The 24588-nt window shown below is 32.0% G+C and overlaps 6 protein-coding genes across 6 annotated transcripts; 5 read left to right on the top strand and 1 right to left on the bottom strand.

The window, feature by feature from the left end:
* Positions 1-440: 440 nt before the first annotated feature.
* Positions 441-719, top strand: Tsp_07532 (putative LSM domain protein). The gene has a single exon (XM_003381811.1). The coding sequence runs from the start codon at positions 441-443 to the stop codon at positions 717-719; it is 279 nt and encodes a 92-aa protein (XP_003381859.1).
* Positions 720-5211: 4492 nt separating this feature from the next.
* Positions 5212-5791, top strand: Tsp_07533 (putative amino-acid transmembrane abc transporter protein). Its single transcript, XM_003381810.1, has 2 exons — positions 5212-5463; positions 5663-5791. The coding sequence occupies exons 1-2, from the start codon at positions 5212-5214 to the stop codon at positions 5789-5791; spliced, it is 381 nt and encodes a 126-aa protein (XP_003381858.1).
* Positions 5792-7055: 1264 nt separating this feature from the next.
* Tsp_07534 (zinc/RING finger protein 3) lies at positions 7056-13084 on the top strand. The gene is made up of 12 exons (XM_003381809.1): positions 7056-7071; positions 7906-7919; positions 8333-8398; positions 8608-8739; positions 8808-8867; positions 8923-9141; positions 9196-9294; positions 9362-9571; positions 9636-10775; positions 11964-12065; positions 12361-12451; positions 13032-13084. Exons 1-12 carry the CDS (start codon positions 7056-7058, stop codon positions 13082-13084), a joined length of 2202 nt encoding a protein of 733 aa, XP_003381857.1.
* A 755-nt stretch (positions 13085-13839) lies between these two features.
* Positions 13840-15122, top strand: Tsp_07535 (ubiquitin-conjugating enzyme E2 K). Its single transcript, XM_003381808.1, has 6 exons — positions 13840-13878; positions 14068-14220; positions 14284-14366; positions 14421-14584; positions 14657-14724; positions 15051-15122. The coding sequence occupies exons 1-6, from the start codon at positions 13840-13842 to the stop codon at positions 15120-15122; spliced, it is 579 nt and encodes a 192-aa protein (XP_003381856.1).
* A 188-nt stretch (positions 15123-15310) lies between these two features.
* Positions 15311-21031, bottom strand: Tsp_07536 (putative calcium binding EGF domain protein). The gene is made up of 14 exons (XM_003381807.1): positions 21013-21031; positions 19665-19897; positions 18695-18848; positions 18492-18622; positions 18155-18431; positions 17962-18099; positions 17682-17825; positions 17370-17584; positions 16891-17163; positions 16702-16818; positions 16294-16637; positions 15895-16143; positions 15644-15778; positions 15311-15428 (listed from the first exon to the last, which is right to left on the bottom strand). The coding sequence occupies exons 1-14, from the start codon at positions 21029-21031 to the stop codon at positions 15311-15313; spliced, it is 2547 nt and encodes an 848-aa protein (XP_003381855.1).
* A 2024-nt stretch (positions 21032-23055) lies between these two features.
* On the top strand, positions 23056-23725 carry Tsp_07537 (hypothetical protein). The gene is made up of 2 exons (XM_003381806.1): positions 23056-23101; positions 23613-23725. Exons 1-2 carry the CDS (start codon positions 23056-23058, stop codon positions 23723-23725), a joined length of 159 nt encoding a protein of 52 aa, XP_003381854.1.
* Positions 23726-24588: the final 863 nt, after the last annotated feature.

The following is a 24588-nucleotide window of genomic DNA, read 5'->3' as shown; positions in this document are numbered from 1 at the left end:
AGAAGCTTAAAATTTGTATTTTTTTTCTTTTGCTCTTTTGAATTATTATCATTTACCGTTTTGTTTGAAACGCACATTTGTTGCATGCAGATGTGGGTGCAGATTTTTAATTTTTATTTTTTTAATGCAGCAGTGACAAAAAGCGTACGCTTTTTTTAAAAAAATTATTAATTTTGAAGACTATCTGTCCTTTTTTATTAATTAATATTCGGGCTGTTGTTGTGATGCAATTAAAATGAAAAGTGAAATGCAAATTTCAACTTTGGATCATCATCACGAGTATTTTTCTTTGTTTTTTGCTCTACTTGTTATTGTCACTTGTACAAATGATAATTATTTTTGGATTGTTTGAAAAATTGTTTATTGATGTTGTTGGATTTAATATGAAATTTTGTTTTGACAAGAAATTTTCACAGCTGTAAACAACAACAACAACAACAATGGCCACACCTTCGACCGCAGTGAATCCATCCACTCTTCTGCCGTTGGAATTGATCGACAAATGCATCGGATCGAAATTGTGGATCGTGATGAAAGGGAACAAAGAGTTGGTCGGCACGTTGCTTGGATTCGACGACTACGTGAACATTGTCCTGGAAGATGTGATCGAATACGAGACCACTACCGAAGGGAAACGTATCACCAGACTCGATCAGATTCTACTCAACGGCACTCACATCGCCATGCTAATTCCTGGTGGTGAAGGACCTGAAGTTTGATCATCATGAATGAAGCATTATTGATGATGACCATACCGTATGTTTATTTTTATTAATGTATTTTTTGATGAATTAATAAAAATTTTCCCGACATTGGTTGTTTTAATTGGAACTTGGATGATTCTGAAAGCTGTTTATTTATTTATTTATTTATAGCAGGAGAATCTTAAAATTTCCATAAAAAAATACTAGTCAGATTTGGACATTGATTTTTTTAACCTCGTGATTGCATAATAGCGGTGAATGGAGAAGGCACAACTTTGCCGTTAGAAGGCTCTTTTGCACACGATCAGTCAGTCCAATCGACCAATTAATTGTAGCTTAATAAGAGAAGTATTCCGATTTGAAATGTATTCCATCTATTGGATAATATAATATCAGTTGAGAAAAAACGATTGTTCAATATAATCAAAATTATGATTTCAAAAAATGAATAACATATTAAAGATATCTATCTGTCTGTATGAGTTAGATTTAAATCAAATTGATTAATCAAAAGATATTATTTGTGGAATACTTTTTTCACAAGTCTAGTTGGAAAAATATTTCGAAAAAAATGTATTTTGTCTACGAGTGAAAAGAAAAAAAAATTAAAACGCTTCGTCAATCAATTGATGCGCATATTATAGCAGCGTTGCTTTCGGATTTTAATTGTAAACCAAAAAAAATACTTTTTCATTTCAATTTTCCTCCACTTCTCAAAGTTTAAATTTATGTTTAAATTGCATATTCAAATTCAATCGCGGAATAAGTGAACAATTCTACTACTACTGCTACTTTCAACTGCGTCATTGTGCACATGGTGGATTGAATTATTAAAAGTAAAAACATTGAAAGATTATTCATCTATCAAATTTTTTATTTTATTTATAGTTGAAGAATGTGAGATTTATTTGAGTTTTGTTGCAATTTGCAATAATCTGTTGGTCAACTTAGTTGCAATTATTAGAAGAAATTTCTTTTATCCAAATTCATCATTCATCTTCAATAACAGATAGAAAATGAATAATTTACAATATGCTAAGAATTATATAATAATAATTTATAGAATGATGGTAGAATTATGAAAAATTCATCGTGTTAAATGAAGTTGTTGGCCAATTTGAATAATCAGAGTTGGAAAATTGAATTTCAAAATAGTTTTAATTAAGCTCAGCAAGTCCAAACGAGAGAGAGACTGTTCAATTTCATTTAATTGAAGAAATAATCCCGATACTTCAACGTATTTTCTTTTCACTTGTGTATCGATTTTTCCAAATCTTGAAATTTCAAAGAAAAAGAAAAGAAAAATGTTATTTTAATTAAAAAAAATAATTTTACAAATGTATTATTTATGAAATTTATTTCATCGTATATTATAATTATAATAGTAATAATTGAATGAATATTCATTTGGATTTGGTAAAGTTAAAAAGTTTCAAAAGCTGGAAGTTATTGAAATAATATAAATTTACTAAACAAACGATAAGTAAAACGAACCGCTTATTTTTGGAAGAGCATTTGGAAAATGGAATCGCTTTTATTTGAACTTGATTTTACTTTCATCGATAATGAAAAGTGAAATCTCATAATCCCCTCCCGCTCTCATACCCCTCACTCTTCAGAGTCTACAAATGAACAGCATTTCATTCGATAAATTTATTATAATTTTTTTCATACTATCACAAACAAAATCAACAAAAATTTGTGATTATGAAAAGTTTTTTCAACAGTTATGTTTCGAGAAAAAAAATAGATTCTCAGTAGACGAGTGGAAAATTTAAAAAAATTACTGTACATAAAAATGTTGATAGATCGGTTTACGTCAGTTTTTCTGCAAAACAGTTTTTAGAAATAATTTAAAAGTTTTGCTCCACGCTGGTGAACAATTATTTATCAATAATTAATGGTTATTTAAAAAAGAAAAATTTCAAGAAATTTTGAAAAAGTAACTCTCATAAATCATTCGATGTATATTTAAGAATAAAAAGAAGTTTTCAAATCAACTGAATAATTATAATATTTTATTCCATTCTTCTCCATCCTTGACAACAATTAAACAGAAATAATTCTTATTTTTGCCATGTAGAAACAACAACTGCTTATGGTAATGATTGAAAATTAATGCGTCAATTGTTCTGCTTTTGGAAATAATTTTTTGGCAAACGATCAATTAAAATTTCAAAAGCACAATTTCTACAAACTGCAATTTTCTACACTCCATTTAATGGAGTAATTAATAATTTAAACAGAAAAGAATCATTTTAAATTTGACCAATGCAACAAACAGCACAGCATCAGTATTAATTATTGTTGCTATTATTATTATTATTATTGCAAAGCTTGAGCAAAGCGTTTTTTTGTTTTCTCAAAATAAAGAACAAAAAAAATTTGGATAAAAATAAAAAATGTTTTATTTTCAACACTATATTGACATCATAGTTTGAAGATGATTTATCAGGGAAATGATTTTTTGAAATTGTTGACAATTGAACAGCACCGTTTGTTCAAAAGCAACATTGATATTGTTGTTTCAAAAATTTTCAAGCGTCGTCATAATTTTTAAAATATGCAAAAAGAAAGCTAACAATGGAAAAAAAATATTTACATATTTTCTCGTAGATTGTACAATTGTTACACATAGTATATACAACTTTTCTATATTTCAGTGCATTTGAAAGCCATTTGATAATGCAAATATCGGTTTAAATTTATCTTTTGATGATTATATAAATTGAATTGAGAGAATTTTTCTAATCAATTTGAGCAAAGCAATATAATTCAATTATGACAACAACAAATATATTCGGGGCGAATGGGTTGAATTTCAACTGGAAAATACATTCAAAAGCCGAACTCATTTTCAAATTCTCATCACGTCAAATACAAATGCTAACTATTATGCATATTCTTTTCTTGTGAAATGGAAATTGATAAATTAATATTCTTTTGAACAATTGAATAAATAAATTGTAATTTTCTTTTCCCATCAAAGTGAAATATGTTGCTTGTCTTTTCACCTTTTTTTAAATATTTGGAGGTGAAAAAAAACTTAAAAAGCAAAAAAAACCGACGCATCTCGTTCCGACAATTGTTTCACCAGTTGACAAGCAATATTTGTTGCCGTTGTCTGTCGAATAATGATGATCAAAAACCAACGTCAAAAATTTTGTCAAAAAAATCACCAGATTCTCCCACTATTTCTATTTATTCATAGTTAAAAAAAAGAAACATGGTAAAATTAGAAAAAATTTTGATTTCAGCAAATGATAAACAGTTTTTAAAAAAATTCTTGATAATCTGTTGATCGTTTTCAATATTATTATTATTGTTGTTGTTGTTGAAATTTCAAAATATATTTTAAATAAATTTTGAATTTTTCGTTTGATTTTGAAAATTCCAAAAGCGGAATTGTCTATTTATTGTCAGCGTTCGTGCGAGCGGAAAACGAATAGAATAACCTTTTCGACCCAAATTTTTCACTTTATTATTTGAAAAAAAATTAATAACAAGAGTTCATTTTTCAAAATTAAATGATACAAAAAAATTGAATTTTTTTCATTCAGTGTACGGTAAGTTGAAAAAGATAATTAAGAAGAAAAAGAAAGAAAAAAACAGAGAAGGATAACAAAAAAAATTTTGCATATAAAAGTAAACAAAGGGGGAAAGTTGTTGCGCGCCGTTCAACAAAAGGTTCAAGTTCGGCGTTGCGCGCGCGCGGCGGCGGCGACACTGGCGCGCCAATCAAAAGGTGCGACGTCGGTCACGTGATCGCCTGCGCGGAGATTTACGACCGCGCGGTCGCGTTTGTCGGCGCCTTTGTACTCTGCCGACGAGCGCCGGCAACTTACAGTTTTGGCCGCAACAATTTCCGCCAGGTGGCGTCGGCTTTCTTCTCTTGGTTCAGCGTTTTTGATTTCATTTATTATCCACTTTCTCATTCTTCACGTCCACCACATTCTGGTCGTCATCATTTGTGCTGATCACTAACTAGGTGATCATCAGATTATTATTTTTTTTCTCATTAAAAGCTACATATCTGAAACCAAAGCAACAATTCCATTTGGTTCCAAGGTTTATTTGAAATTCTCTCTTCCACTCGCCAGCCCTGATGTCTGCTATTCTTGATGCTTTAAAATAATTTAAATATTGCAAATCAACAGGAAATGGAGTGGCATTCGAAGTCTGAAGTGTACGGATCCCGACCAACCAAATTAGCCAACCAGTGCGCAAGCAGCACAAACACTACTACTACTACTATTCACAACAGAGATACACACATACACACGCTGGTGATGGTTGTTGGTTGGTTGGTTGCTGTTCGCGTATTTTGGTTGTTTGTTGTTGTAACAGCAGAAGCGTGTTGTTTTTTTTTATTTGTATTCAAATTTAATAATTTGTTGTTTTTTTTTAATTCAGCATTTCAAAAGTTGGAAAAGCACAGAGTTTTCATTGTATGTGAACAACAGAAAGAGCAGAATTGTAGAAATAGAAAAAAAAACAATAAAAAGCAATGCTGCCGTTGTTGCACGGAGTTGTTGGTTTGCGGCGTCCTCGACGACGTTTGCTAGTGTTGTTGTTGATCATGCTGCTTGGGTATGGGAAAGTTTGTCCGGCATTGGTCAACGTCGATAGTCAACCGGGGTCGGTGATGGTCACTGGTAATGCGAGAATTGAATTGTTCTTCAGTGACGGTTCGGCAACATTGTCCGGCAATTATTCAGTCTATGGCAAGCGACGTTCGGTGGTTGGTCGAATATTTCAAGTAGGAGTCTTTTATTTTATTATAATATTACTTTTTTGCCATACTATTTTAATTTTATAATTTTAATCAATACAATCGATCGATCGATCGATCAATCAATCAATTGAAATGTGCATATATAAGTGGTGGGATAGGGGAAGAAGAAGGTAGGAGAACAGCAGCATTGAGAGAAGATGAATTATATTTATTTACAAGAGAGAGAGAGAGAGAGACATTAGCCGCCGGTTTGGCGGCAATCCTTTGGTGTCGGCCGGCATTCTGTGGCCCGGTTGATTTACGGCCCGGCCCTGGGCGCGCCGGCGCAACGGCTTCAATCAAGCGTCGATAACTCAGGCCGTCGTAATTAGCGGCCGTCCGTCTGTGTTTGACAGCGCCGACTCAGTGCCGGCGCCGCTTTGGCGGCTTTCAACGTCGCCTCTGGCTAAGCGCACCACCAACAGCAGCTGCTGTATGGAAATTTCTCCTTTCATATAATATATAATATTTATTTTATTCATTTATTCGTAACGTTCGCTTAGATGATTTTGTATAATTCGACTCGAATAGGCAAACGAATATTTTTTTTTTTAATTTTACATTTAAGCAGTAAACAACAACAAACAACAACAGCAATAATGCCGTAGCGCTTATAGCAAAGAATTTGTGTGAACAATTTTAAAAGTGAAAAAAAAATTTTGAAACACGCGCAGCTGTGCTTTATATTTCCCTTTGATCATTGTTTTTCTGTTTTCTTGTTTATCACTTTCATTGACAATGTCATTAATTATTTTTATTCTCAATTTAATACTTATTTCGAAATATATCAAATCTTTTAAAATGAAAAGAAGTTTTTCTTTTTTGTGTGTTCAAATTTCAACTTTTCCAATGGAAATAATTTTCTTTCGATATTATATGATGGGTGGAATAATAATAATAATAATAATTTGATAAGTTTCTACTGTAAAAATAGCTTTTCAATTAATTAATACGAATATTTATTTAAATAAAATCAGATACTTTTACTTGGTCTACAGAAGAAGAATTGTCCACGTAAAATAAAATGAATATAATCATAAAAATGTTAATTTTTTCATTTATTTTTGGTAATTTGAATTTTATAAAAGGTGACATCAATTTTCTTTTTTATTAATGACTCTTAATTGATGGTGATCCGTGTATTGTATATTACTTTGACAAACCCAAGTAATAATAATAATAATAAATAGTTGAAATGTATTTTTCTCTTTTCAATCCGTCCGACCATGCAAAAATATCTTTTCAACGACATTCATTGGGAAATGGCTTTTGTTGGCACTGGTTTTTGTTTGCCTGCCAGCGAAATCAATACAAAACTGGTGGCTATAAATTCTCATCCTACTGTAATATGATCTAAGTTCTCTGAACTCTGAAATGGAACTTTTATCTTTGAATTTCAAAATTGGATCCAGTTTTTATTCAATTTCAACTTTCTCAAATTCACTTTAAAATTTATCATATTTTATATACCCACACGCGCGCAGGAATTAAATATGAAGTTTAATGACGCCTTCAAAATTTGCAAAGTTCTGTTTTGTTTTTGTTCCACATTAAAAGTAGATAAATAAGATGGATATATGGGGGCGGGGATAGGTTGAAAATCAAAATGCACAATTATATGTACGTATAATGATCACATTTATACAACAAAATATTTTTTTATAATTTAAAAAACAAACTTACACACAACATCGTGTTGCTTGCTTTCTGGATGATTTGCAACTTTTTTCTTTCTTTTTGCACATTTGGCAACAAAAAATTCTACCATGTTTGGCAATAATCTATTTTTGTGTTTCTTCTCTTTACTATAATTTCTTTATAGCAAAATGTAACAGTTGTGAAGTTTTCTTTTTTTTTGATTATTTATGTTTATTTTATTATTATTTTTGATTAGATGTTAAAAAACAACAACAGCATATTTGATTGTTGAAAATAGTTGTGCAGTGGAAAATTATGATAATTTTTTTTAGTGTTTTTCTTTTCCTTTTTTAAAACTTAAGTTTGCAAAAAGAAAAAAATATTTCTACAGTACCACAAACAATCGTCACATAGGAAAAAGGTCTGATTTTTTTTATTTTCTAAAAAATTATCTTGAGAATTTTTGCTGCTGCTGGTTTTTTCAAGTTTTGTTGTTATTTTTTTTTCTTTCTTCGACGTTTCAGAAATGAAAAAACTTCACCAACGTTAATTTTCAAAAGGTCGTTTCTTTTTTGAATTTTTTTTGTGACCCACATTGATATTACTGTATGATTGTTTACTTTTCCGAAAAACATTTACATCATCATTATTATTGTAGATGTTTTTTTATCATCGCAATCATTTTGGGTGTGGAATATTATTAATTTTTTCAACAAAAGATTATATTATAAAAGGAAAATTTGCTGTTTATTTTATATTGCGTAGTGTTTTATTTTTCAAAATTTTGAGAAAAAGCACAGTCGGTAATTTTCTTTGATCTTTGTTCTTTTGTTCTTTATTTTTTTCTTTTTCCTTCTCTTTTGAACTTGATTTGATTTATGTGCTACGCAAACATCTGCTGCTGCTGCTGTTGTGGGTTACATGATGTAAAATATTCAATTTTTCTTTCCCCTTTACGTTGTGTATGTGAAAATAAACGATGAAGCAATTCTCTGCAGCTGTTGTTGGTTGTCAACAGACATTTTCAAAGCGATAAAATAAAATAGCATCTTTTTTTTTATCCAAATGCAAAATCATCCAAGCAAATCAAATCTCTCTTGTCAGATGAATTTTATTCATATTTTATGAAAAAGTTTTGAATATTGATTGAAGGAAGTTGGAAACAATTTTTTGCATTTTCTTATTATTATCCTTTTTGCCCATTTTCTATTTCAAGCACACATGCGATAAGCAAGAACAACAGCTGGCTTTTTGTCTTATACTTCCTGTGTTCGTCATTGTAGTTTGTGAAAGTTTGTTTCACTTATATCATTCAGCAACACAAATTATCCCATTGACACACACACACACACACACACTACACCTGCTGTTCATTGTGTAGATAAAAAAGAATAAATTTTTCATTACCCATTTACAACATGGGGAAAAATATTTTATACAGATTATAAAGATATTTATTTATTTCTTTATTATGATTAATTTTCCTTGCAGATTCATCCATTGAGAGCATGCCAACGAAGTTCACTTGGTTTGGACAGTGCTTTAGTTGGTCAAATTGCGGTAGTCATAATGGATGGAGTAATTCAGCCTTTTATAGCAGGTTGTGTTTCACCTTACAATCAAGTAACCAAAATTTCAAGCAGTTCATGTAAATTTTTCATTATTAAAATAGTTTCTTTTTACGTTTCAAGGCTTTGTTTGCATTCGATAGCGGTGCGAAAGCGGTCATTTTGGATATGCAAAATTGCAGAGTATAAATTTTGATAAATTTATTATTATTTTTTTCTTAATAATTTAATTTTTTAGATCGAAAAATGGCCTGCTGTGGATATACCGGTGATCACTACGAGTGGTATGCAGGCGAACATGTTGAGGATGTTGTTGGCCAAGGTACCCAAGCATGATTTACCACAAGTCAGTGCTTCCATTGGTCCAACAACCCCGTTGACAGTTGAATACGAAAGCGCAACAACAACAACAACAACCAAAACTACTACTACATTCAAAGTGGGGGATATTTACACAGTTTAAAATATTTGTCAAATTCTTTTTTTTTCTATTTCTGTTTATTTTTTAAAGGACATGTTTCCTGCAATTTTTGACAAGGGTGTTTTTCCGGCATCGATTTTATTGGTATTTTTGGTTGCAGCGATACTTCTGAGCGGAGTCAGAAATCGGGTAATATCATTGTTTGTTTGTTTGTTTGTTTGTTTGTTGTATTATTTTTGTTTTTTTTGTTGTGCAGGTGAAATTACGCGATACTTTGCCCGCGGATACATCAGTAAGAAAATTGGCTGAAGCAGCTTTGGCGCGTATGGAGTTGAAGAAATTTCGAAAGCCGAAAAAGATTTCCGACGAATGCAGTGTCGAAGCTGGTTTGCTTAATGGCAGCAAGCTCAGTTTGAATTCAATGGATGGGTGTGCCATTTGTTTGGAATCCTACAAAGATGGACAAGTCAGAAAGATTTGACTTTTAACATTTAGTGTCTGTCTGTTTATCTGTGTATTTATTTTTTAAGATATTGAGAGTAATTTCATGTGGTCATGAATTTCACAAGAAATGCGTCGATCCATGGTTGTTGCTCAATCGTACCTGTCCACTTTGTATGTACAACGTAATTTTGGAACGTTATGTTAGTCCTGAGCCGGATAGTGGCAATTTGTCTTCAAGAGCTGCACCATTACTTGTTGAAAATATCAGTATTGCCACTACGGCAGTAGCTTCTTCTGTTAATAATGATATCCAGCAGAACCACAGCACTACCAACAACAATAAAACCACCACTACTAGCAGTAACAACAGCACAAGTGCTAGTGATAATACTGATATGATGATGATTGTTCAGAATCAGCAAATGTGTTCTGGTCAAATTCGTGGTGAAATTCCAAATCAGATCAATAGTGGTGGTAACATGCCGGATGTGCAAACGTTGAATGAATTACCATCACCTTCTAAACGTTACAGACAAGCAATTGAAATGGAAAAGCAACAGATGAGAATTGCATCAATTCCAAATACATCAAATAGTAGTGGTAGTGGTAGTAGTAGTAAAGCAAGACCTTCAGTGTACTGTAGTGGACATGCTGCACACACGAATTTACCGAAAAGAACGATGAAATTATATCCAGATATAGAGGTGGTGATGTTCGCATGCAATGGTGGTGGCGGTCGATATCATCCTTCCGGTGACAATGGCGGTGGTTGTACGGAAAAGATTTACAAGAGGAAGCACAGACGTTGTGCAGCAGCGGATGGCACAACAGGGCAGAAACGTTCCACTCATCACCGTGGTCGTGTTTCTTCTCGTTCCGGCGGCAACAGGGCGGCACCGTTTGCCAAATATGCGCCTCTGCATCAGCAGCACAAATTAATTCGAATCAACAACCCCTTGCTACCCGACTGCATCAGTGAAGGCTATTTGAGCGACATCTCGGCCGTTACCGAAATTGCCATTGATCATTATCCAGCTGAAGAAGAGCAGAAAACAATGGCAGGAATTGCCAATCATCATCACCAACAACGCCTCATCCCACTCTCACGTGATCAAGCAACTGCATCAACTTTGTCCTGCTGTGATGCAACAACTCAGGACAGCGGCAATCAACAGCAGCTTGTACAAGAAGCACAGCAACAACAACAACAACAACAACAAGAGCATGTATTATAATAGAATACAAATGTAATCCACCTCAGTCATCATTTTTTAATTCATTACTTATTTATTATATATTGCACTGCATTTTGGGTCGTATGTTATTACCACATTTTACTATAGATATATATAATAAGTGTTTTCTTTTTGTTTAAACAAAATTTATTTTTTTAAATTACTATTACTGAAGTATCTCAGAGTTTTTCATTTCTATTGGATGTTCTTCAAGTATTTATTATTTTGCATACTGCTCAAGATTGTCAATGTCTTTCTTTCTTTTTGCCTTCTCCAAACTTTACTACATTTATTCCTACTAGTAACGGTGAATGAATATTTCTTTTTCAAACACACCATTGGATTTTTAAAAATAATTTTTTTCAACTTTATCCATCATATATTTACTTTGTAGTAGAACGTTTTTAGTTTGTTGTTGTTTTTATTGCCAAAATATGTAATCCATCACTCTCTGTTAAGAGAGAGCTTGACTGCTTTTTTGTTTCAAAAAGTAAAATATTATTTCTAATTTAGGTAGTTTAAAGAAAAAAAATTTCATTTCTGAAACATTACCTCTCCAAACAGAGAGAGCACAGTGCTGTTGGTAATTGGTCGAATGTAATCATAAGAACTTTTGGAGTTAATGTTTGCGCATTGACAGCTTGTAGGAAAATGAATTGTTTAAAAATCTAACAAAACCAGTCATTTGATTGATCACTGTTTACGCATTTTCGTTCAGCTTACAGCTCTAACTGAACAAATTTATAGCTGTATCACATTTCTCAAGTATGTATGCATATATCATTCGAAATCATTCTATGCATAGCTTTCATCTTAGCCGCCTATGTGAAGAATTGACGTTTAATTAATGATTACTTTTTTGTGTAACAAATAAATTATATACATATATATATATAGATATAGATACTCCTCAAGGGGAATACTTTTTTTTTAGTAATAATACTTTTACATGCAGTGTTATATGGTTATATTTCTGCTAAACTCTGTCAATATTGAGAATCCATTTTGAAAATTCTATAAACTCATGAACTTGTGCCAAGCTAGTGAATCCTGAATTTTTTTTAATCGCTTATATAAATATAATCAAATACAAATTTTAAAGTCATTGCAAAAATATTTCTAAACTTCTTAATTTCACAAAAAAATTTTTTAAATTTCATTTAGATTACTACGTTTTAGTTAACTTCAATTTTATACCATACAAATTATATTCTTGTAAAAATATATACAATAGCTGAAGCATGGAAACTGTTCTGTCTGTGCAGTTCACTTCTGGAAACGGTAATAATTTTTGCAAAATACTGTATAAAAAACATTTTCTACTCTAAATTTATATGTACATGTGTAAAAATTAAATTGAAATGAATTATTGCGATTCTTTTTATTAATACCATATAAAACTCAACTTTTATTAAAATTATGTTAGATAAAAATTAATAAACGTGACTAAAAATTTTAATACACAATTTAGAATATTCTTTTAAACTACTTTGCCTGCATTTATAATCATATATATGAAAGAAAAATGTTTTAAAGCTTGATTTATGTTATACTGTATGTCACGGTTGTGTTTTAGTTGAAGGGCGTACTTACACCAGAAATGTCCAGCATTTCTCTGAAACGTATAACGCGTGAATTTAAGGATGTAACCTCCAGTCCAGATGTAAGTTTGCTCTTTTTTAAATTTTATTCAGTGTCATAAGCAGTATCATCTTATCATTGCAAAAAAAAACCAACTTCCTCTTTGATGTGGTTCACTGACAGATTCAAAGTTTTTCATGTTATCTACTTTTGAATTTACTTTTGAAATGAAATTTGAAACAGATTTTCAATAACAACTTTTGTTTATTTTCTATGAAATTATAAAAATATTTGTTTGCTTCAATGTGCATATGTTGATTATTATCTGTGGAAGGGGCGGTAAAGATTGTAAAGTGTTCGAAGCACTGCTATATTTTTAATTTCCTTGTCTGTTCTTAGTTAATTATAATTGTATTATAAACTGAGAAATTTTCTGTGAATTTATTTCGCATTTTCTTGATTTCTAATCTACTTAGTTTTTGTGTCTTATTGATTTTATGCCTAAATTATTTGTCAGATATTATCACTTTTTGAAAGATTTTAAATCAGTTATTTTACCTATGTAATTTATAAAATATTATTTTTAATGCAATTTTTTCAAAATATGGTTGATGTATATTAAAATAATATTCAGAAATAAAGAAAGAAATAAATTTATATACACAGTGAAACTCCGATTATCCGAACACTTTTTGGGTCGAACATCCGCATTTCGCTAATTCTGTAACATTTTGTTGTTGGCTAGTTTTTATGTCCGGTATGTTTACTACTAGAAAGAGAACGGTTTTGAGCCAGAAGTGTGTAGACTAGCTCAGGAAAATTGCTGAGAGTTTTGGTGTGGGTCTGTACACAGTTTCAGATATCTATCGCAGTCGACGTCAGCTAACTGACTTTGTATCGCACGTGGATACTTCGAGTAGCTGTTCTTCACGAAAATCGATGAAAAAGTATCAAATAGTGCGCTTAATTCAGCAATATACATGTGGTTCCTCCAGAAACGTGCACCTGACCAACCCATAAGTGGTCCCATTTTGCTTTCAGTACTAAGCTAGGTATTGATAATTTTGTAGCCAGTTTAGGATGGCTAAGAAACTTTAAAAGTCGGCATGGCATACGCGAGCTTAAAATTCACGGCGAAAAGTTGTCTGCTGACTGTAAGAGTGCCGGAATATTTACAGGGCAAATAACGTCGCATAATAAGCAGAATCGCTACTCTTCTGCGTCTAATTGAGAATAACAGCTATAGACGCTTCAGTTACCTACATTTTGAAAAATTGAAGACGTCTGATTATCCGAAAATCCGATTATCCGAAGGACCCCCAAAAAACGAGTGTTCGGATAATCGGAGTTCTCTGTAGTTAATTTTTTACTGCATTTTATTGTTTTATTATTTTGTAATATTTTCATTTGAAATGCCCCTTTAATTTTGTGATTTTATTGCTACTTGTAAATTTAAATGAAAAAATTGTTATAAATGGAAATGTTGAGTTATATTAAATGTCAAAATTTAGTGGTTTTTCATTACAATAATTTTTAAAATTTGTATTAAAGATTTTCAAGTTAAATTATGATTTTTTAATGTTACTTTTATTATTGATGAATTATTGTAGAATAATTTTGCTTGAAACAGTGTATTAGAAAGATGAAAATTGAAAATTATTTATTTAAAATTGTATTTTATTAATTTCGAAATTATTTCAAGCTGGAACAAAGTGGAATTCGCGTCAGCTTTGCCAATGATAGTCATCATGCTTTGCGTGGTGAGATTCGCGGACCCCCCGATTCACCTTATGAAGGTGGAGTTTATGAATTGGACATACAAATTCCAGAAACTTATCCTTTTACTCCTCCAAAGGTTTTTCAATTTTAATACAATACTTCATTGCTGTTATTTTCATTGCTGTTATTATGGTTTTAGGTGAAATTTTTAACTCGAATTTGGCATCCAAATATAAGCTCTGCAACAGGTGCGATTTGTCTCGATGTATTGAAGGATCAATGGTATTTTTTTCGATTTTCAACATATGATTGCTTTTTTTGATTTCCATTCTTCAGGGCTGCATCGTTAACGTTACGAACAGTGTTATTATCTATACAAGCTTTGCTTGGAGCACCTGAACCCCGTGATCCACAAGATGCAGTTGTAGCAAAGCAGATGATGGAAGCGCCATCCATATACGCTGAAACAGCACGTTATTGGGCAACCATATATGCTGGAAGTATGATTGGTTATTGTAGAAAAAAAAATCCTTTATACTTTAAAGCTGTATTTATTTATTATTTCCAATCAGGTTCTAACGCTATTCCAGAAGATATGAATAAGAAAGTTCAAAAAATTGTGGATATGGGCATGTCAAAAGTATGATCATTTATGATAGCACTATATTTATTGTATAGCAAATGATGAACTTTTTTTTACATTTAAAGAGTGGAAACAAGTTTACAGAACCAAATATCTAATTAGTTTTGTTAATTTTTTTTCCATATAATTTAACACGTAGAAATATTATAAATAATTTATTATTCTTTTTGAAAGATGAATTATTTGAAGTATTTGCTTAAAATTTATGATACAATCTATCAGTGCATTATGGAGCAAGGTGAATAGTGAATAATTTGTTTTGTTTTGTTTTTTTTGCATACTTAAATACATTGTATTGTTGTGATTGTGGATGTCCATTTTAGGATGATGCAATTACTGCGTTAAGCCATTCGCGTTGGGACGTTTCACAAGCGATCGAATATTTGTTCAGTTGATAAAAGAATAACGAAGACATGGTTCACGTGATGCAGATTTTAAAATTTGTTTATAATTTACGTTAGTTTTTTACTTCTGCTTGAGATCAGTGATTTTGAATTTTATTAAAAAGCATGACAGCCGTAAGCATTTGTCTACAGAATAATTTCATTGGCAACAGAAAAAAAGAATATTATGCTCTACGTAACTAAAATGTGAAAAAAAGGATGAAAAAGCAGGAAGAATTAAAGTAGATGTGGCGTGGCGTGGCAGCAGGAACAGCATCGTTAAAGTTTTTCTGTATAACTGTACCTTGTTTTTTCTGGCTGAAAATAAATAATAATAGTAGAGCATTATTCAAATTTTGTGGTAATAATGTTGTTATTGTTTGTCTTTCAGTCGTAGCTCACCTGACCAAAGTAGGTATATGGTTGATGCTTGGTTGAAGGTGGTTGTGCATAAGTATCGCGAACTAATTTAAAAGTCTGAAATGAAGCACTTTTTGCAATGAATTGTGGTTTTCAACTGAATTTTCATTTACCCCATTTTGATGATATTGCGCATTCGCGTTTTGCATTGAGCCGTTGTAGTCGGTAAGCACCGATTCGAAGCTTCCTCTGGACGAAGGAAGTGGCACCCTTTTGCGAGCATGGTCGAACGAAGGGATGCCAATTGGCTGAAAATGATAATTGGCCTCGTATCGTCTGCGGAAACGTTGTTTGTTCATTCTGTATTGAAGAAAAGAAGTTTAAATTTACAAAAAATACATTCTTATTTTCGTATCACGTTTACCGTCTCCTGCAGCAGACCACTAATCCAATGGAAATTAATAAAAGCAACCAAATTCCGACTATTGCGGCCGGGATGATGATCGCCAATTGACTCGGTGAATCCAGTGCTTGCTCATTTTCGTCCACATCTGCTTCGTCAAATGTGGAATCGTTGTTCATGAAAGTGGAACCGGGTTTGGTACGTTTCCCAGTTTGAGCTGTCACCAGTACTGGTATCCTACTGCTGCTTGTAATCGGCTTCATTGTCGTACTGAATACATGTGAACGTGATAATGCCGTGTTTGTTGTTGGCATTGTTATTAACGGAGCTTTCGTCCTGTCAACAGTAGAAGCTTTTGCTGCTGTTGTTGATGCCATTTTCGTCGTCGTCGTTGCTGCCTTTGTTGTTGTTGTTGTTGACGTACTAGCAGTTGTAGTGGTAACTGTGCTTGGTTCTTTGTATTCTTTTTGTGGAACTGTGGTTATTAATTGAACATGCAATACTGGCGTTTGTATAAGAATTGTTTCTTCATCAGAAGAATTTTTCTCCTCATTCAACTTGGCAGGTGGTATTTTTTCTGGTTCTTCACAATACGGTGGTACTAATCCTTGTCGAGTGCAAAAGTCCACTTCTGCTTTGTCAACTCTGAACAACCATTGGCCTGGTTCGTGGATGTTACTGTAATGTGAAAGCAGGCGGATTGCATCGGAACCTGAACCTGGCAATTGCAACGTGTCTTTGTGAAGTGGAGTCATCACGGCAGCCTGGGAAGGAAAAATTCAAACAAACTTGGAACGACATAAAGCAATAGTTTTTTATTTTTTTTACTTTTGCATTTTCAGTCCACAGCACATCTTCGTAAACGAAATCGGCAAATGTCATTCGCTCACCAGTACGCGCATCTGAACCACCGATCAGCACCAGCAAAAATGTGTTTACCATCTCCTGAACAGTTTTTTTATGATTGCATTTTATTAAAATTGAACTTGATTAAAAAGAGAAAAATTTCAACCATACCTGCGTCTTTGCCGTGGTGACATTTTCGTAGGCAACCATGATTACAGTTTCAGCCATGAAATCAATTACTGGAAAATGTCGACCAATCATTAAGCTTGCCTCAGTCAGCATTTCACCATTGGAGGTCTCCTGCACGCTGACAATGCCTGGACTTACTGACAAATCGATTGCACTGTAAAACAAGGCAAAGCCTTGCACTCCGCTTCGTTCCAGAGGATCCTGCGGAGTTAGTGGTAAAATTCCATTCACTGTTACAAGTCCACCACTAGATATCTTTGAAATGAAAAAATTAATTTTGTTCATTTGTAGTTTTTTTTCAATCTATTATCACTACTTACTGTCAGCTTTTCACGCAGTTGACCAAAAATTGTCAGTGGTTGGTTCATTTTATACGAGACGAGTGAATTAAATCGTTTCGGCAAAACGACGCGATTCTCTTCTTCTTCTTCTCCTTCTTCTACTTTTTCATTTTCTTTAACATCTGTCGACTCTGACAGTGGAAAAATAGAGCTGGATATTGTCGATTTGAATTCATCCACCAATACAGCTTCGTTGGGTGATTTATTTTTCAATTTTGTACAAGTAGTGCCATTTCCACTGTAACCTTCTCGACATTGGCAGTGATAACTTCCTGGTACGTTCAAGCAGTCCGCATTCGGATCACAAACATTTTCTGCTTCACATTCGTCTACATCTACAATTATTTGAGTGATCATAATTTGTTCATTTTACTTTACGACAAAATATATATTCATTTTATATATTTGAATGCATGCGTGAGTAAAAATTACCTTCGCATTTTTCACCATCGCCTTTATATCCTACCATACATTGGCATCGAATTACTGGAGCTCCACATTTGGTGTATTCATACATAGAAATAGCGTATGTTGCGCATTTTTTTGTTCCTTTTGGTGGACATTTGGCAGTGTCATCTGAAAATCATTTTTTAAAGTAAATTTCGAGAAATTTCAAAAAGTACAACTTGAACTTTTATTTAATTCAGATTATATAAGTTTATTTGTATAAATTGACTGGAACAAAAGGAAAAACGAACAATTTTTCACGTACAATAGTTGCAGAATGGAGCATTAGTCCAGCAAGTTTCACATTCTTCATTTCTGCATTCACCGGTAACGGCATTGCAGTTGCCTGTTTTGCACATACAGCACTGTTCACAATCTTCACCCCATTCATTTTTAGAGCATTCTGCGAGAAATTAAATTGAAACAACTTTGTATTTGTGTTTATTAAAAGAAATTACCCGTATCACAAGTATCCCCTTTGATACCAGCTTTGCAACGGATTATTCTATGCCAGTCCACTTGGAACATCCATTCTCCTGGAATTCCCGTATTACCGTAATCTTTCAAAAACATCACATTGGCAGTTCCAGATGTTGGCAGTGAATAATATTCATTGGCAGTGCCTTTGCTGAACCCAGCTTCAGCACCTTGGGTCCATCCGATATTTTTGTATATTATATTCACAAAAGTTTGATTACCCGCGTTGATAATCGCAATTTGGAATGTGTTTGTGTTCTGGAAAATTTTTTAATTGAAATTATAATAAAAATTTTCTTTTCAAACAAATAATTTTACTTCATTCGGTAGCAGTTCACCTTCTCGTGGTTGCATCTTTTCCCATGTGATCAAAATTATCGATGAAACTTGAATTGAACGATCAAATTGATAAAGAACTTCACTTTTGGCACGGTCAACTAATCGTCCATCTGAACAATTGAATAATGAAAATAATCAATAATTGTGCAAATTGATTTAAAAAAATTAAAAACAAAATTTACCAAATATTTCACGGTAGTAAACGTTGCCACCTTTGCTCAGATCATTCTGATTCCAAAATGGAGCAATGAATGCTTTGTTCACATTGAATATGCTCGAGTGAGATTCAGTGTTTGAAAAATTTTCTTCAAATCCAATAATACCATTTGGATGAATCTATATTTTTTGCAACAAATAAGTACTAAATATTTTTTTTCTCTTCTAAATTATACATTCTATTTGGTTAATGTGGAAATTACGTTAAATTATTTGCACTTCGTGTGCCATATAAATTTAATTTCTTTAATGCACTTTGTCAACCTTGAACTCGTCTCCTGTGGTAAATTATTATAATATAAACAACTTTGTGGCGACTATTAAACAATAAATTTCATCGAACAAATATGACGAAGTTATTCAACAAATTACTATTATTATGCAAATGAGTAGAATAAATTGTTTAATTGATGAGCAGGATGAAATTGAAAGTTATAGTATCCTATAGTTTTGATCAATGTATAATCTTCCTTATTTAACAAAAAAGTAAAGTTAAATAATAAAAATTTAATATTTTTTTCTGTAAAATTCCAATTTGAAAAGAGAAAAGAATAAAAGAAATTTTCTTGTCAAAGAGAGATGAAAAAAATGAAAGTGAAATATTTGAAAAATGATTAATTGTGTTGAAAACAATAAGTTTATTCAATAATTTATGTATTTTGACTAAAATTTAAATTAAATCTGGAATTTTTCATATATTTTTTTTAAAATTCAATTTGCATCTCTGAAAAAAACAAACGATCATGCCAGTGAGTCGCTTTTGTTCGTAAAGCAAGAACGATCTATTACAAGCACCTGGAGACCGGCTATTTAAATTTCACTTCCTTGTGGAACAGTGAAACAGCATACAACTAAATAATTGCTTTAACCCAAATTTTGCAATTGCAATAGACTGTCTGTCATTTGGGCAAACAAACTCATCTGTGGCGAACTTACGAAAATTGTCTCAAACCACTGCCCGTAGTAGTGAATGGGCCGATTGAGTCGAAGCTCCAGGCCGTTGTTGTAATGGGCGTTGGCGAATTGTTTGGGCAAACTTTGGTCCCCCTCGTTTGGACCAAAATCGTAAAGTCGGGCTGTGAACAGCGGTGCTGTCACTTGGATATTAATTTCCGACGGTAGCTGACGTCGTTCACGACTTTTGCGATCAACGTCGATGGAAATTTGTTCTGAAAAATTAAAATTTATTCAATTCAATAAATTACAACCATCGTTAAATTTATAAGCTATTTATGACATCTGTTTCATTTTTGTTAAACTGCAACACTGTTACACTGCAACAATATAGCATTTATAGGAATGGGATTTCCAAAGAAAATTGCAAAACTATAATTCTATTTCATTTCAAAAACATCAATTTAATTTAAAAGGTGGCTTTTTTTCTTTGAACATGATAATAATGAAAAAAATATTCAATTAAAAGTTGTAAATTTGCAAATAAATTGCAATTTGCTTTTTTATTTTTTGATAAATTAAAATAAAAAATTTCAAACAAGCTTCCATCAATATCCAATCAATTCTGAATGTTTTTTCTTTTGAAAATTTTCAATTTTGCTTCAATTAATTTCATTTGCAATCATAAATCACACAATTCAATTCTGGCGATCAAAGATTAAACTAATAAATAGAATGGTGATTTTTGAGCAAATTGAGCAAATTTCAATTGTACAACAGCTTGTATGCATATATGATTATGGACAAATGGTTTGGTAGGAAAGTTCACGGACCGAAGAAGAAAAAAGAACAAGATAGTTGCAGGTTACGGTCACAATATTTATGCTTGCATTATTCAATCATCTGATCTGCAAATTTTGACGCGAAATCGACGCCATTTTTCCCCTCAAACCGTTCTGCTTAAGTTTTATATCGTATCCTATTGTACTGTATTGTATTGTACTGAAAAATTTCCACCCGTTCAGTTTAACTTTCAGATAAGCTGAAAGTGACCAATTGAACAATTCAGCTTGCAAAACTTGTTTCAATACAAAAGCTGCAATGTTATTTTATAAAATGAAATTATTTGCACATTTGTATCCATTAATTATTAATACATTATGTTTCAATTAAACAACCACATCCAATGATTATATTCAAGGTAGTTTTATTTTTGTTGAAATGAGAACAGAAAAATTGAATATTAAAAGATAAATAAATAAATGAAAATGATAAACAAAAATGTTTGTTTGGAAAAGCAAGTCAAGTGGAGAAGCTGAAATTGGTGGTCTGAATAATTGCATTCAAATTGTGCAGAGATGTAATTTTGCTTATCAACAGAATTCACTACCAATGACAAAATTGTGCATATTTGAGCAACAAGTGAAAGTAAAAGCGGGTCACATCTTGACTATTAATTTGTGAATAGATTATAAAAATAGAATAAATATACTTCTTCACTTTGCTGCTGCAGTAGTTGTTCATTTTGCATTTTATTATTTTTAAAAAATATTAATAATCATAATTTTTTTTGATCTAATTCTTCATAGATTTTATCAGATCATATTGTGATTCATAGGGATGTGGTGGAAAATAAAATATATAAAAAGAGAGCAAGCATGTTTCAAATTCAGAATCCTGCTCTGACAATAGATGCTATGATGATGTAGCCTAGTTTTTTTTTTCTTTTTTTTCCCATTCCATTCTTCATTTTATTACATTACAATAAACTGATGACAGCACACGTACAGTTGAATGTATTTGAAATTGAATTTCTTTTTTTGCAAAAGAAAAATAGAATTAAATAAAAATTTATTAAAAAACAATCAATCAACTATTATTCGCAGTTGTTGTGATGATCATGTTCAAAAATATAGTTGTTTATTTATTTGTTTATTTTTTTGAAAATGTGATGCAACTTTCAAACAGATGACGTGGATGGTAATGAATATGGAATTGACCGAATTTTTCAACGACGGCGGTCAACAAAAAGACATCATCAGTCGTTTTGCATATTTTCAAGGCACAAGCTGCTCAACAGCACTTTGCTCACGGTTATGAACATGCTTGACTGCAGAATTGACAAGCTTCACATAAAAGCTACCCAAAGAAAAGCTACTCGGCTAATTTTGCTTTCAATAAATGGGGAGAATTGTCGCCAGTCAATCACTTACTGTGAATATGCTCGTTTCACCTGCCCTTCTGCCGTTCTCTCTGCCCTCCTCCCCCTCTGCTCCCCCTCCCCCACCCCATTTCGCCCCTTTATTGCATTCACAGATGGGAAAACCTAAATTCTTATAAATATGAAAGAATTCTACTGAAACCTGCTTGTGCTTGAATTTCTTTTTACCAAGTCATCAGACAAGAAATGAACATGAATAAAATGTTTAATACAAAAACATCTGCTATGAGCCGGAAATATATGTACACTTTGGGTCGTATATGGACAAAAAGCAAAATAGGGAATCGTTGCATTTAAGGTCAAAAGGACATATGCGACCATATTTTACAAATCTACAACTCAGCAACGCGTTGGATAGACAAAAAAACACGACAATTAATTGATTTATTTAAAACAATATCTTCAATTCACTTTTGAAAGCAAAAATAAAAATTTCCATTAAATTTCCATATGAATATTTTAAATGAGATTAGAATTTTTCTCGATATAATTGTTATTTCATGTGCAAAATTAGAATTGATTGAACAAATAATAAATCGATGAGATTATTATTATGATTATAATAATAATAATTATTATTGTTGTTGTTGTACAATTATTAAAAGAATATGGAAAAAGTTGCAATGACCCGGATTGTTTAGAATGTTACAGAAGTTTCAATGCCATTGTAAAAATCTTATCTTGTAAAAATAAATTAAGGCAAAACCTTGCTTAACCTTGTATTTCTATTGCATTGTACTTATTGTATTGTATAAGGAAAAAAAGCATTGAAGGAATTTTGATTTCGGCTTTGATTTGACCATTGGAATGATTGAAATTCTCGTCCTTTCTGTGCATGCATATCAAGCAGATTCATCTCAGCTGAACTAACAACAGTAACAATTGCTGATAATAATCTTCTGATTATTGATTACAATAAATCAATCCAAAGTTGATTATAATTAGCAGAAAAGTAAATAAATAATATTCAAAATGAAAATAATTATTTACCTGATGCATAATTGAATTTCAATTGGAAGACAAGTACAAGAGTAGAGCTGAGCAACCAGATGAGATGATGCATGATGGGATGGATGTTGGAAAAGTTTTCAAATAATTAGAAGTAAAATCGATGAGAATAAAAAAATTTTCAAGAAAATTGTGACCAACCGTCGTCGTTGTATGAGGTGGTGAAAGGCAGACGCAGCCTACAGCACATCGGTCAACGCCAGGATGACAAGTTTCTTCTTCTTCTTCTTCCAGCTTCCATTCTTTCAAGGTAAATAATGTAGATTGGTCAATTTGTGGTTAGGGTCAGTTTGGGGTCAACGACGGGTCAGTTGGCTGAGAAAAGCTGTCAGCTAGTGGAGAAGGTTCCGTTGGTCGAGTGTAGTAAAAGGTAAAACGTACGGCTTTTGATATCAATCAGCTAAAGGCGCCTCTAATCAAGTCCAGTACACGGTCGGTCAGTCTGTTGCAAATTGGACAAATTTGAATAAACACCAAGCGTAAGCGGTGAATATGCTTCAAGCAAGCGAAACCGAACCAACCAGACTAACCAACCGCAAGGTTTGCTTGTTTCGTTTCTTTGAAATAAAATCGCGACACTGTCCTCAAGTTAAAAGTAGAGGTTGTTCCAATTTGCCGGCTCTCCGCCAATCAACGACGACCATTGGGGTATTACCAGTGCAATGGAGCAGGGGCGTGTTTTATTCACAAGATTGGAGAAAAAATTTTCGCCCAACCAATGCGACTCACTTTATCATTTTTCTTGAACAATAATCTTCCAGTCGGACCACTTGCATTGGCGTCCTTGATGACCAATAAAATTTTAATATCCCTTTTTATCAAATCGAAATCATTATCATCGCATGCATATTTGTGTCAACAATTGCAAATTTAAACTATATATTATTATCATTACAAACTACAAAATTTATTCAATTATTACAATACAACATTTTCATCATTTATTTCAAACAAAAAACTTAAATTAACTCAATCAATTATAATATAAATTTCTGCATAAATGTGATTATTCTTTATGTATTTTTAATTTAATTAAATCTATAAATGAAACGGTTTATTTTTATTTGAAAATTTTTTATTGAAATTACACTTCTCTTGTTCGTAATACAAATGCAAGATATGATGTATTATAAATAATAAAACATATTTGCCATTAAATTTTTTATACTAATTTAATAGATCAATAACAAATATGTATAATTAATTTGATGATTTGAATAAATATTTCCTCATTTCAACATGAAAATTTTTTCAAATCTCTGCCTACTAATTACATCAATGAAATTAATGTTAAATTTTTGCAAACTTTTGACAAACAGAATGCAAAAATTAGTATGCAAAAGTATGCAATCTATTTTTTTAAATAAATCATATTGTAGATTTTGATAAAAAATAAAATTTTTGAAACAAAATACATTTTCAAATCTTTCCTGCAAAGTTCTCTGCTCTTTGGAGTAAAACAATTTTGCAAAGTTTATTTGCAAAATTGTTTACATCACTTGTAGCCACATGTTAGTCACCCTTGGACGCATTTTTGACTAGCTTTCATTGATAAAACGGATGGAAAAATGATGAGACGAAGTTTTTGGATTTCCTTGGCCGAAAACTGTCCTTGCAAAATTGCGCATAATAGCGACATTTTTTATTCAAACTGTGCCAAAATTAAAATGATATTAATCTGCAAAATTTATATGCGCAATTATTGTTCAAACAGGAAAATTAAAAATTAAATAAAAT

Source organism: Trichinella spiralis (genome assembly GCF_000181795.1).
Source record: "Trichinella spiralis strain ISS 195 chromosome Unknown Scfld1, whole genome shotgun sequence".
Taxonomy (NCBI): Eukaryota; Metazoa; Nematoda; class Enoplea; order Trichinellida; family Trichinellidae; genus Trichinella; species Trichinella spiralis.
This window is presented reverse-complemented; position numbering and strand designations above follow the sequence as displayed.